The following is a 13,474-nucleotide window of genomic DNA, read 5'->3' as shown; positions in this document are numbered from 1 at the left end:
TCTTCCACTGAAGCCGAGAAAGCCAAGGTTGCAGTTGGGTGGAAAATGCGATAACTACAGTGGCAAAGTGCTGCTTCCTCTTGCCCTGGGGTGAGGCTCCAGGTCGTGGGGGTGGAGAAGTGGAACAGAGGGGTATATGTGTACATCCTACTTCACCCTCTCAGGACCCTGGAACAACAGACTCAGACTGAGGCTCCCAAACAACACATTTCAGAATAGCCAGAGGCAGCTGCCCTTTAATGGGTGGCACAAGACAGCAGAGCCCTCAGCCAAGAGCCACAGGACCTGACAGCCAGCACAATATGGCAGGTTTTTACAGTAAGTATAAACTCAGGAGACAGGCACAGGTCAAGAAACACTGGGCACCCAGCCACGCAGTTCCTCCCAGTGAGCTCTCTGCCATCTCCATGCCAGCATCTGGTAACAAACTGGGTGGGGCCTGGAGAGGGAGCGAAAGTCCAGAGGCAGGAGCCCATAGAGCAGCACAGGTGACTCAGGTGAGGCTGAAGAGAGAAGGAACACTGTCAGTAGCTGCTTCAGGGGGCACACCCCACCCTCTATTCTCAAGGTACTTGACTCCACCCTTACCCCTAGATCAAGAGCTACACTGGGAGCACAACTGGCCCATCCAGATTCCAGGCTTGAATGCATCCTGAGTCACTCTTCCAGTCTAGAACTATCAATGCTCAAAGACTGAAAGTAACACCCTCCCCACCCAAATGGGTCAATTCACTCAATAATTTATTCAAACTATTATCTGTTATAAGCTAGGGCCTCCGAGGACAAGCCCTTCCCCTACCTCAGAAAGCAAAGTGAAAACCCCCACTCTGGCAGAAGAGTAGAGAGGCCCCGGGTACCTGTCAATGAGGGAATCGCGCATGCTGGTGGCAATGGTGCTAGGCTGGGCTTCATTCAGTTTGAAGACGCTCTCCACCACTGACAGCTCTGTGCTGGTTGTGTCCAGGCCACAGAAGGCACACCAGTCATTCACCACCATCCCAGCAGCAATCACCTCGCTGCCTCGGTTCACAGTGCCTGCCTGCAAGAGATGGGCTCAAATGGGTCATGGCACCAACAGCCAAGTCTCTCCTCTCCGACCCAAAGCCCAATCCCAAAATGTGGCAGGTAATGGCCAATGGGCAAAGGAATCTGCCTCAGCAGGAGACAGGGTCAGAGAACTGGAATGCTTACCACAAGGGGAACCTGAAGGAGAGAGGACAGCTCATCCTGATCTTCAATTGAAGTTTTAGGATGCACCAGGCCTCCCTGATTGCTGAAGACAGAGTAGCTTCCTACTAGCACCTGGTCAGCCACTGTCTGCCTGAAGACTTCCACCTTGAGCACATCAGCCAGGATTTCTTCTGTCTCCTGTCAGTAAAGGTACTATAGTCAGGGCCCAGAACTTATAGGCCAAAGACCCAGGGGTGCTCCAAGCCCAGAATGATCCAGGGTTTAGCACCCTGAATCTCTCATTCCTCTGCTATTTAGCTGTGTTTGAAGCATCACCCAGAGAAAGGAAAGGGTACAGCTTAAAGAAGAGTCTAGGTCAGCTATGGCACCTCTAATAGCCATGTATACTCCGAACAGCCAGTGACACGTCTCCACAGCCACCCTGTTACCTCTACCCCACACCCAAGGATTCAACAACTGTCAATCACCTATCCTGACCTGTAGAACAGGATGAGGTCACTCTTCTAGGTCCCCAGTTCTAAAGAGTTACTATCCTCCCCACCTTCTTTCTGACAGTGATGGCACCAGTGAAGGCCTCTGTACATTGTTAATAATACTACGAGTGCCTAGTAGTAAGCTAACATGAGCCCAGATACAAAGAGAAGCCATAAGAGATGCCCCTAATTCCCACCTGATAAGCAAGAACAGTGGCTAACTACTAAGTAGGATGACCCGTGATTCTCTGGCCAAGTTAGCTGCCTCACCCTGTCCAGATCTGGGTGGACCAAGGCCACATAGTCGTTGCAGGTGGTGACATTGCCCAGGGCCGAGAGTCGCTCCTCTACCCGCCGGATCTGCACTGAGTCTGGGAGGCAGTTGCGAATGTGCTGTAGCTCCTGGTCAGTGGTATTGTTGGGCACCAGGAGACCATGTCTGTTCCCTGGAGGGACCCAAATTGGGGGATGGGACAAGGATGGACAATAAATACACAAGATGTCCACTGAGCCAAATCAACTTCTCTAGGAAAGCTTTAAGGCCCAGACCCTTGTCCTCCAATTCACTGATCCATATAACCCTCAGGGAGACCAGAAGTCCCAGTGGGCAGGCAAGCAATGGCTGAGGAGCATGTCCCAACCCACCTTGTCCATTCCCTATCATTAACCAAGAGGGAGAAGAACTAGCAGAAAGGAGTCTTTTGTATATTTTGCTACTTTAAATTATAATACAATGTGATGGAGTGTAAACTGGTCACTTAAAATAATTATCTGATATCATCCACTATGGTTGAAGATTCACATACCCTGCCACCCATAAATTTGACCCCTAGGGATAGATATACCAAATAAAATATATACATATGTTCATTAAAAAACATAGTAGTACCATTCATAATAACCAAAATTTAAAACTACCAAAATGCCTATTGTCAACAGAACAGATAATAAATACATTGTGGTAAACTTAAATAAAATGTACTATGCAGCAAATAATTATGTGGTAACGACAATGGCTAAATCTCTGCCTATATCTAGAAGGCCACAATTCTGAACTTCTGAAGCCTAAAAAACACTCAGGGCCAGGATAAATTCCCCTGTACATCAGAATTTGCTTCAAGACCTAAAGTCATGGTTAGGGATCAGGGTATTTTGCCTGAATAAGAAAATACTCAGAGGCCAGAGTGACCAGGCTTAAGGTTTAAAAAAAAAAGGGGGGGGGGGGAATACACTGCTGTTGATCTCAGTGGGCAGAGCTAGAAACAAGGGGTAGCAGTAAAGGGAGACAGATTCAACTCAGAGAAAGAACCAATGGTCAGAGTCAACATTGCTAAGAGGTAGGCAGCAGGGAAAGAGGCCACTCAGAAATGTCCTACAGGAATTTAAGATCTCAAAGGATAACTGGTCAGCATGACCCTGAATCTCAGTTTTTCATTTTATTCGAGGAGGAAATGGATGCTTGTAAAGAAGTAGCAACTTAGCCAGAGTCAGAAGGAAGAGAAAAAAGATTCCACTAGGTGTGGAATTTGGTGAGTCACTTAAGACTGTGGGAGTCTGTGGGAGTCTCAGTTCTTTATCAATCCAATTAGGCCAATAATTTCTCCTACCTCCCAGGGTCTTTGGGAAGAAAGAATGAGATCAGGCATGTAAGTGAAAACTCTTATCAGAAAACTACCATCCAGAAGCCTTTGAAAGAGGTTGCCCTGATAACTGTGGGCGCTCAGACTGGGTCCTTCCCAGCCTTGAGTATCTAGAGATTCTGAAGTTCCCAGAGATAACCGAAGAAAGACTGGAAATCCCTAGGTCACTCTGGGTCCACTCCAGGGCTATAATTAGAGATGCTGGGAAGCTCCACTTCCTTGGCGTCCTCCACCGGCCTTACCCACACACATGCGCCCGATGATACGACAGCCGGCGATTGATGCGTGCACCACGGGGATCGTATCGGCGAGCTCGCCCTCGAACACACTGTGGGGACATGGACTCGGTGGTCACGGGGCTGACGGGCTGATGTCCTCCCTCCTCCGAAGGAGTCCCTGGCTCCCAGCATCCCTCCCCACCACCCACCCACCCACTACTCTCGGGGCGCAGGGTTCTCGCGGCACCTGTAGAAGTTCTCTGAACCTCCGATGGCCACCAGGCAGTAAGTGTTGGTAAGTTTGGCAAAGCAGCCGATCTCACAGTTGTTCTCGAACGACGCTCGGACCGCCATGAAGCCTGAAACCTGAGAGATCGGGAATTGAGAGGCGGCCGATCTTCCCCTGGCCCTGACACCCCGACCCCGGCCCCTCAGACCCGCTGCGACCCCGCCCCTCTCGGCCTCAGAACACCCCAAGCTCGGCCTCTCAAACCTCCGGCCCCGTCCCCTGAACCCGTCCAGACTCTCCGGCTCTGAGTCTTCCAGTCCCCACCCATCGCAAACCGGAATGCCCAGAGTTGACCCTCTCGGCCTCCCCTCGCGGAAACTCACCGACTAACCGTACCCTCCACACGCGGCGATAATCCCTTCTTCTACCGAAATAGGTTTCCGCTTCCGTCCCGGAGCTGGAAGACTCTCGGGAAAGCCGGACGCGCCCTGCCACGCATGCGGCCACTCTAGCTTCGGCCTCCGGGAGGCCTCTATGGTTGCAAATTGTCAGTAGTGACTCCTCCTGGCCCCGCCCCCAGCTTGTTTGCATGTCCTCCTTCGTTCAGGTGCTTTTTAGGAGGGACTGCCTACCTCAGACCTGCTGCTGGTCGGATCTCAGGCAAGAGGCCGAGGAGGAGTCGGGGATGGCTCGTAGAAGAAAATAGGTTGCTGATGGTGCTGTTTTACTGAAATAAGGCAGGAGGAGGAAGAGCAGGTCTGGGGGAAGGCGAGGAGGCCAACTCTGCCATACTGAGTGGGAGGCGGCGGATAAATGTGCAGATAGTAGGAGGATGGCCGGGTCTGGAGCCCAGGAAACCGTGAGGGGCTGAGGAATGAGATTTATTACTGAAGTCTGGGGTGAATGGGGACCCTAGAGAGAGGAGTTCTGTAGGGAAGGGCGAGACCGGCACAAAAAAAGGCTGGAGAAGGAGGAATCCGGGCTGAAGAGAAGGGAAAGATGGATGAAGGAGATTAGGAGGAAATTGGAGGGAGAGGGATCCAGGGTGGGCAAGGGTTTGGGAGCTCAAGGGCTTAACCATATGCCCCTCCTACTTGAGGCATAAGTACTTATCATTCATTCGCAGCCACCTTTGATCCTCAAAATAGATGGTGGTAGCTAAGGACCACTCTTATGGGGCTTGAGGATGTGGTGATCTGGTGTCCTGGACTGCCGTCCTGAACAGAAGAATTTTGCAGAACTTGACAGAATCTGCAAAAGTCCCAAGGTCTCTCAGTCACAGAGAGGGAGAGGGGGCTTGGAGCCCCTTACCTCCACCTAGCCCTCCTGCAGCCATCCACTTGCCTCCAGGGAGTTCTCCCAAACTGGCCTGAATTGTTCCCTCCCCCTGCCCCCAGTATGCAGTACAATAACTCCACATTCCTCAGGATAAGCCAGGCTGGTGCTGGGTCATAGCCATGTCTGTATTTATTGATTTGTATTATGTGGCCTGTCTCAGGCAGTGGGTAAGCTCAGGAAGAGGGCCATAGCCCATCACAGCCTATGCTTTAGGAGACACACAGCAAGATGATGATGATGTGTGTATGTTGCATGTGTATATGTGTGCACAGGGATGTGTGTGTGTATTCCTTCACTCTATCTTCTTCAGTTTATCTCAGACCCCCTCATCAGACCTAGCCTTGAGCCTCTCCTTACCTGGTTTCCTCTACCAGAAATCCTTCCTACTCTCTCCGTCTGCCAAATCCTCCCCATTTTTCAAGGCCTGGCTCAAATGCCACCTCCTCTAAGAAACCTTCCTTAACATCCTCTCTACACCCTTAAATCTCTACTATCCTTTGACACCAATTAGCCTTTAATTAGATACAGCTCTGCTCTGTTCTCCAGTGGTTTGTGCATTCAATCCTTATCTCCCAGGGTCTAAGTCTGATTCATTTATTGGCCCTATGGCATGCCCAGCACAGGACTGGGACTATAGCTTAGATTCAAGAAGTTACGGGGGGGGGTGGGGGGGTGGGGGGTGGGTCATGTGCATGCTATGGTCTGTCAATCCTAAGGGGCTCTATAGTGTGCACTCAACACACGTGTTTCAAGTAGCCATTCATTTAACCAAGTGAAATTTACTGTACCTACAACTAGACTTCTGAGTGTTTTGGTTTATCACACTGATCTGCGTGTGTTTATTGACTGCATGTGTCTCTGGGTGTGCTGTTTGTGCGTACGTATCCTATCGGTGTGTTGTGTGTGTTATATAGGTACTTGGGACCTCTCTGTGATGTATTTTGTGTGCATGGACATATGAATTGTGAGTATTGTGTGCCATGTTTGTATAAAACACATAATCTTTACAGTCGCTGAGGCACAAGTTTGGACCCTCCTCTGCCATTTACTTGGAGCTCATTCCAAGCAAGCCATACAAACTCTGGTCTTCACCTTCCACAGGTATAAAATAGGGAGGATAATCCTATTGGCCTATCATTATTATATGTACAGGGGCCCACCTTGTAGGATGTTATGAGGATGACTGATGAGAAAAGGTAACTGTTGTCAAGAGCCCAACACAGCAGCAAATGATAGATGCTCAATAACTGTGGGTTCCATTTCCCCATGTGTGTGTGTGTGTGTGTGTGTAAATGAGCACACATTCTGAGCCCAGGGAGGTCTGATCTGCACTCCTAGAATCCCTGCCCTCCTCATGTAGCCGCTACCCAGAGCTCCCACCCCAGAGTTCAGAATCTCAGCGGATGAAGGAGGGACCTGTCTCACTGAGAGTGGGGCTAGGACTCAAAGCGGCTTCGGAGCAGCTTAAACTTGGACTTGTTGTACTTGGTGATAAGGTCCAGTTTGCTGTGGCCCAGGGTCAGGCGTTTCTCACCCCCATACACGTCTTTGCTACCACTGTTGTGGTGGCCACCTGTGGGACTCCCAGGAAGGCCAGGCTCTGTCCTCTGCCTGGTTCCCTGAAATTGGTGATACTTGGTGATGAGGTCCAGCTTGCTGTGGCCCAGAGTCATCTGCTTCTCATCCCCAGACCCCACCCCAGCCTTGTGAGTGGGTCTTGGTCCAGGGAGACCGTTGGGCCCAAGCCCCTCACGCCAGAATGGGCCAGACTTTGCAATAAGGTCCAGCTGGCTGTGGCCCAGGATCTGCTGCTGCTCATCCAGGCCCTGCTTGCCAGGCCTGGCTGGGGAGCTGGCCTCAGGGGGCACTCTAGAGCCCAGAGCCTTTGGGTATGGCACCAGGAGGTCCAAATGGCTGTGGCTATGGCTTAGGGACAGCTTCTTGTCCTCTGAGGCCTGATCACGAGTTCTGGAGGAGGCTATCTCAGGGGTGCCCCTGGCACCCTGGGCCCGGGACAGGAGGTCCAGCTGGCTGTAGTTCTGGCTTGGGGACATCTTCCTGTCTTCTGGAGCCTGCTCACCAGGCCAATGGGAGCCTGAGTTGGCGGAAACCTCAGAGTCAGGGCCTCCTGCTTCTTGAGCTGTGGGGAGGGCGGCCAAGAGATCCTGCTGGCCATGGCTCTGACTCAGAGATGTCCTTCTCTCCTCCATCATCTCCAGGCCTGTACCAGGTATCCACCGACCTCTTGGGGGGCTAGGCTCCTGGGAAGCCAGGAGCCCATTCTCTGGGAGCCGGGGCAGGACTGTGCCCCCTCGTGAGATGGGGAGGTGAGGGTGTGAGTGGGGAAGTAGAGGTGACCCCACTGCCAGGATGAGGGGACTGGCACTATTATGGTTGAGGGCAGGAGAGGACTGGGACCAGGGAGACGCCCCGAGCTTGCCCAGGTTGGCCTTATAGGGCCCACGTGGGGAGCTGTGATTAGGGTCTGACAACTGACGTTGCTGGGAGGGCTGGCCACTGTCCTCGTGGTGGGCAGGGTTTAGGGACGAGGACGCCAGACCCATGTCATTGCAGCCAGTAACTCCTGGTAGCGCAAGGTAGGAGGAGTGGCCCGTGAGAGGTGAGCGTTTGATGCTGCTGAGGCTGGTGCTAGAGGGCAAAGAGGACGTGGGACTGGGGATGCCAGGCCCGAAGGCCAGGGTGACAGGGGGAGGGCGTGGTGCCCAGGGAGAGAGTGGATCCTCCCCACTGCAGAAGCCTTCCACGGGCCGTGACTCAGCATACAGACAGCGGAACTCCCGATCAAAGTCTTCTACGATGCGGCCCCTCAGCTGTAGCACCATGCTAGTGTGGGCCTGGCTGCAAAGCCACGTGAAGCTGGGGGCAGAAGGTCAGGATCAGGGCCAGGTGGTGTGCTGGTTTGAAACTGATATGTACCCCAGAAAAGCCATGTTCCTCTACTCCTGACTCAATATTGTAGGGTGGAACCTGACTGGCAGGTGCCACCCTTTGATTAGACACACCCAATTGTGGGTGTGACCTTTTGATTGGATTGTTTCCATGGAGATGTGACACACCCAGATGTGGGTGTAGCCTTTCAATTAGATGGAGGTGTGACTCCACCCATTCAAGGTGAGTCTTGATTAGTTTACTGGAATCCTTTATAAGGGGAAACATTTTGGAGAAAGCCCAGAGCTGACATGGATGCAAACATCTGGAGATGCTCTGAGCACTGACAGAGATCAGATACTTAGACATGGATGTTTGGAGATGCAGAGCCCAGCAGACATCACCACGTGCCTTCCCATGAGATGCTAAGCAAACCAGAACCCAGAGTTTTGCCCTGGAGAAGCTAAGTGAAGGTGCACAGACACTTAGAGAGGAACCCACTGGAATCAGAAGCTGGAAGCAACAGAACCAGGAACAAGGACCAGCAGATGCCAGCCAGGTGCATTCCCATATGACAGACATCGGTCTTTCTTGAGTCAAGGTATCTTTTTCTGGACATCTTAGTGTGGACGTTTTTATGGCCTTAGAACTGTAAACCTATAACTTAATAAATCCCCTTTGTAAAAGCCAACCCATTTCTGGTATATTGCATTCTGGCAGCATTAGCAAACTGAAACAGGTGGCAAGGGCAGGCCCCAGAGGCATACCAGAATATTGGATCAAAATGACCAGGAAAGCTCTATGGTGAAGGGGACAGAGCTCTAACTCTGAGCTAGTCCTAGCTCTGCTGAATGCACTTGGGCAAGTGGTTACCCATCCTGGGGCTTCAATTTCCCCATCTGTAATAGGGACCAGAGGTGAGGTTCCCTGAAGTCCTCGTAGTTCTGATGTGAAATAGTTATTTTCTATGCGAAGAGCATTAAAGTAATCCTTTCATTAGAATGTGCTCCTTGAGAGCACAGCCTGGGCTGTCTTACTCCCCACCCCATCTCTTTGAGCCCTGTTCAATGCCTGGCACACTGTAGGGGCACAGTACACTTTAGAAGGGATGGATAAATAAAGGAAAGTTCAAGGTGACCAGATCTGAGATGCCCCCACCACCCATGACACTGCTCCAGACCCCCTCTGTTCATTCCGTTTTCTCACCTGTAGCTGCCTGCCACCACCTGCTCACAGTCAATGATGACAAATTTCTCCAGGGCCTTCCCAGTGAAGCGGCGGCCAGCCTTGCTGCAGTAGGTGACCCCACATGTGCTCCGCACACGCATGTTCTGGACCAAGGAGGGAGGGAGGTTGGGACCTTGAGAGATTTGGGCTCAAGCCTTCTCTGCCCCATGGGGTCTCTGACCCAAAACAGCTAAGAGAACCCAGACCCTACCCTCAATGACCCCAGTGCCCTCCGACCACCCAGCTGACTTCTGCTGTCTCTGACCTCCCCATCCCTGGTTCCTGCTCCTGCTCCTCACTGACCGGCAGGTGCCCCCCATTGAGGTCCATCTTGTAGCACATCTCCAGGAAGTGCCTCAGGTGTTCCTGGGCCAGAAGTAGGTAGACAGGGACACCGCGCCGGCTCGAGGCCTCCATGAGGTCACACAGAAGCTCCATGTCGGTGAATATGTCCATTGCCACAGCCACAACCTGGGAGAGGGGAGGGAGCTCAGCCCTGCCCAGGGCACTGCCCACATCCAGTGCAGGACAGGGACTGAGAGCCCAGGAAAATAACCTTGAACTAAAATCAGGAGGTCAGAGTCTGTGAACTGGAAGGGCCTTTAGCAATGACCTAGTCTAGGGGTTGTTAACTTGGGCTCAGGGAGTTTTGACTGTCTTAAAGCTCCAGAAGTTCTTTGAAAGTTTTTGTGTGCACTTTTCTGGGGACAGAGTATTTCTCTGTCATCAGTTCTCAAGGATGTCTGAATAAACTGCACTAGTCTAAAGCCCCACTCTACAGATGGGAAACACTGAGGTCCAGAGTAGGGAAGGAGTCAGAAGCAGAGGCCAGACCCCCTGGTTCCCAGTCCAGCTCTTTGCATTCTCCCTGCTAGCTCTAGCCCTAGCTCTGGCCCAGGGATTGTCTGTCTGCCTGAGACCTCCCCCTCAATGGTCAGAACTGTTTCTGGGGTCCTCAAAGCCCTTTGCAGCCCTCCCCCAGGTTTCCCTGTGAAGCTGCAGATGTCTGGCATGACACCTTACACTCATGGATTCCCTCACTTCCACCCACAACAAGAGAAACCAAGTTTTCTGTTCAGTCAGGGGCTTGGACTAGTATGTCCTTTCTATAAACAGGCTGCTTCAGATAAGTCAAGAAAACCCTCCAGCATCCCCAAGACCCCAACTGCCACTTCTTCCCATTGCATGTATCTGCTTGTCAGAATTTCTTCTCCCAGTTGGGCTGAGAATTGGGAGATGCAGAGCAAAGCACTCTGGCTCTGGAGGCAGACAAAATTGGATTCGAATGTGGACTCTGCTCTTCCTGGTGATACGGCCTTGGGCAAGATGCTCACCTCTGGGGGCCTCAACTTCCTCATCTGTGAAATGGAGCTAATAATAGCTATGTCTCAGAGTTATGAGATTTAAACGTGGAAATGCTCCACACACAACAGAAGCTCAGTAAATGTTCCTTTCCTGTTGCCTTCTTAACAAATGAGGACATTGGACTGCAAGGCAGGGGAAGTGCTTTGCAAAGGCACTTGAAGAGTCAGTGACAGAGCTCAGAAGCCTGGCTCCTGACCAAGGGATGGAGAGGTCCAGATGGGGGTGAGGAGGCAAGGCGATGGGAGATGCCCAAGATCCATAGCCCAGGCCTGGGCAGGGGTTGGGGGAACGAGGACAGGCAGGAGAGATCAAAGGGGTAGGGGTGATGATGACAGCAATAGCAACCACCTCACTAATAACCCCATTCCTGATGCCAATCAGGCCTGGCTCTCCCTTGCTTGGGGCACCGGGAGGCTCTGGCAAAGACACCACTGGGACTCGGGTAACCTGGCTCCAAATTTCTACAGCAGAAGTCTCCTGGGCTGCATCCCAGACCCTACCTTAACTCCTGCCAGGGGTCATCTTATTCATTCCCCTTCTCCTGAGTCACAGAGGTCTGGGCTCCAGCGGCAAAGCTATGTGAGTCTGTGGCTGGAGCCTTCCCAGGTACTGACCATCCATCCCTACCTGAAGACATCAAGCCTCTAGCCCTCCTTGTTTTCTTTCTCCTGAGCCCCCTAATCCCCTTCTTTGAGCCCAGCAGCCTCCATTCCTGTTTACCTGCCAGTGCACAGCTAAAAGCTCAGCCCTCAAGCCCAGGCCAAGGCCCTTGCACCAAAGCCCCCTTCCCCACTCCAGCCCCAGCTGGAGATATTGTGCATGAGGGGCCCACGGGGGTGTGGGCCAGGAAACAGGGCCATATCAAGGGCTCTCGTCTCTTTCTGAGCCCAGAGCGCTATCTCACCAACTGACTGGACCTCCCTAGGCAAGGCCCAGCCTCTCTCGGGCCTCATCCTCCTCTGTAAGTTGGGGACAGCTCAGATGTTCTTTAATGTTGGGGTTCTTAGTTTTGGGGTCATAAGCTCTTTAAGAAGTTCATGAAGGCCATGGACTCCTTCCTAAGAGAGATGCCAAGAGGACTTAGCTTTGCATGCATTTTCAGGGGTTTCACGGAGTCCCTGAGGCCCATCCCCTGTTCTATCCATAAATTTTCTTGAGGGCCAAATACACACCCACCCTCTAGAAGCTTATTATCTAGTAGGGGCCAGAGGTTCTAGTCCCCATTCTGCCCCCAAATTGCTGTGTGGCCTTAGGCTGTTCCCTTTCCCTCCCTGGACCTCAGTTTCCACATCCATGGCACAAGTGTCTGAAGACATGAGGCCCTTACCGTGCGGGCCTGGCTGAAGAGGAAACGTAGCAGGTCCTTTATGTTCTTGGCCTTGTCCCGTTGGAAGTGGACCACGGCCTGGGTGGGGCTGAAGCCCGTGGCCTGTGGCACCTCGGGCCAGCCCAGGTCCAGGTCCGGGGGGTCAAAGTCAGAGGCCATGGGGAAGTAAGTGCCTGAGGTGACCTCGGAGAGCAGGCTGAGGTGGTCAGGCCCTGAGGCCTCCGTCCCTTGAGCCTCACTGAGCTCGGGGCCCCCGCGCACATGGCTTGTCATATAGTCCATGTCCAGGGCACTCAGGAAGGGCAGCTCCCGCTCCTCAGAGATGACACGCAAATAGGCCGCTTCACCCCGCTCCAGCAGGGCGTCTGCTGCCAGCCGGGCGGCCTCGCTGTGCCGCAGCACCAGAGGGGAGGACTCCCGCCACCATGGCCGCTTCAGCTCCTCTACCCGGCCCCGCAGGGGTCCTGCCACGGCCTGGGCTCCCAGGCCCCCGGGCCCTAAGCCTCCGTACATGCCTGCCCACCTGGCTGCCCTCAGCCGCCCAAAGCCCCCATGGGGTGCACCTCAGGCTGGCTGTGGCAGGAAGAAGACAGCAGAACTGCCTCCTGCCTGCTGGCCCGCCCCGTGTGTGTGTCCGGTCCCCCAACCCGCTGCCACCCTAAGTCAAAGCCAGGCTCCACCCCATTGCCTCTGGCCTCTGGAACCTGTTGGGTCAGCCCCGCCTGTCTGCCCACTGTTGGGACTTGCCCACCCAGGGAAGGGCGGTGTCGGGCCTTAGCACACACCCCCGGCACCCAGCATCTCCAGCCCCATCACACCAGGCTCCTAGCAAGGCCCCTCCTACCCCCACCTTCTAAGGTCCCCGTGGAGGCTGGATTAGGGTCCAGAGGGGCCCAGGCCTGCTCAGGAACACACACAGACACACCCAGGGTGTCTGAAGGACTCAAGGCACCAAGATAAAGACATGAACACACAAGCAGGCATGCTGACATACATCCTGACACTGACAGCTGCAGACACAGAGATAGAATGCATGCTGCCATACACAGACTCACATACACTGACCCAAATACTCTTATGACCAAGTGAGACTGGCCATAACCCCAAAGGATGCCACACAGATGCCACAAGCCTCCACACACCCTGCACACCAGCACTGAATAAAGGCTGAATGGAGCATTGGTCCTCTCTTCTTTGCTCCCATGACCACCCTGTACTCCTTAACACCTTTGTGATTTTCAGACCCCTGGCCCACCCCACCCACCCCCATCTCTAAGCCCTCCATCCCAGGGCCCAGAGTAGCAAACTTACACCTTAGTCCATGAGAATGACCTAAGAAGTGTTAAGATGCAGATCCCCAGGTGCCACAGCTACCCCTCCCCCCACCCCACAGGATGTTGTTTCAGAAGGTCTGGGGTGGGCCTCTGGAGTTGGCCTTTTCCACAAGTGCCCCAGTGCCCTGGAGGGAGTGCCCACCCCTTCAGAAATGCTGCTCCAGATGGCTGGGTTTCCCATATCCTCAACTCTGGGGTTGCTTTCCTCCATTTTCAGGGGCTGAATAAATTATTGGAGTGAAG

At 53.1% G+C, this 13,474-nt stretch overlaps 2 protein-coding genes across 5 annotated transcripts; both read right to left on the bottom strand.

The window, feature by feature from the left end:
• Positions 1-208: 208 nt before the first annotated feature.
• EIF6 (eukaryotic translation initiation factor 6) lies at positions 209-4,262 on the bottom strand. 2 transcript variants are annotated; one of them, XM_077170451.1, is made up of 7 exons: positions 4,135-4,262; positions 3,770-3,888; positions 3,547-3,632; positions 1,935-2,110; positions 1,192-1,368; positions 858-1,039; positions 209-503 (listed from the first exon to the last, which is right to left on the bottom strand). In XM_077170451.1, exons 2-7 carry the CDS (start codon positions 3,874-3,876, stop codon positions 494-496), a joined length of 738 nt encoding a protein of 245 aa, XP_077026566.1. In that variant the 5' UTR covers positions 3,877-3,888; positions 4,135-4,262; the 3' UTR covers positions 209-493. The 2 variants fall into 2 exon arrangements, with proteins under 2 accessions (XP_077026566.1, XP_077026570.1); XM_077170455.1 differs by lacking the exon at positions 4,135-4,262 and adding an exon at positions 4,016-4,124.
• A 14-nt stretch (positions 4,263-4,276) lies between these two features.
• Positions 4,277-13,125, bottom strand: FAM83C (family with sequence similarity 83 member C). Of its 3 annotated transcripts, XM_077170439.1 has the most exons (6): positions 11,898-13,125; positions 9,509-9,676; positions 9,185-9,309; positions 6,624-7,966; positions 4,882-5,002; positions 4,492-4,618 (listed from the first exon to the last, which is right to left on the bottom strand). In XM_077170439.1, exons 1-5 carry the CDS (start codon positions 12,408-12,410, stop codon positions 4,923-4,925), a joined length of 2,229 nt encoding a protein of 742 aa, XP_077026554.1. In that variant the 5' UTR covers positions 12,411-13,125; the 3' UTR covers positions 4,492-4,618; positions 4,882-4,922. The 3 variants fall into 3 exon arrangements, with proteins under 3 accessions (XP_077026546.1, XP_077026554.1, XP_077026540.1); XM_077170431.1 differs by having other exon boundaries at positions 4,277-5,002; XM_077170425.1 differs by lacking the exons at positions 4,492-4,618; positions 4,882-5,002 and having other exon boundaries at positions 5,758-7,966.
• Positions 13,126-13,474: the final 349 nt, after the last annotated feature.

Source organism: Tamandua tetradactyla, chromosome 1 (assembly GCF_023851605.1).
Source record: "Tamandua tetradactyla isolate mTamTet1 chromosome 1, mTamTet1.pri, whole genome shotgun sequence".
Classification (NCBI taxonomy): Eukaryota; Metazoa; Chordata; class Mammalia; order Pilosa; family Myrmecophagidae; genus Tamandua; species Tamandua tetradactyla.
Note: the sequence above shows the minus strand (reverse complement) of the source record. Positions and strands in the feature narration are given on the sequence as shown.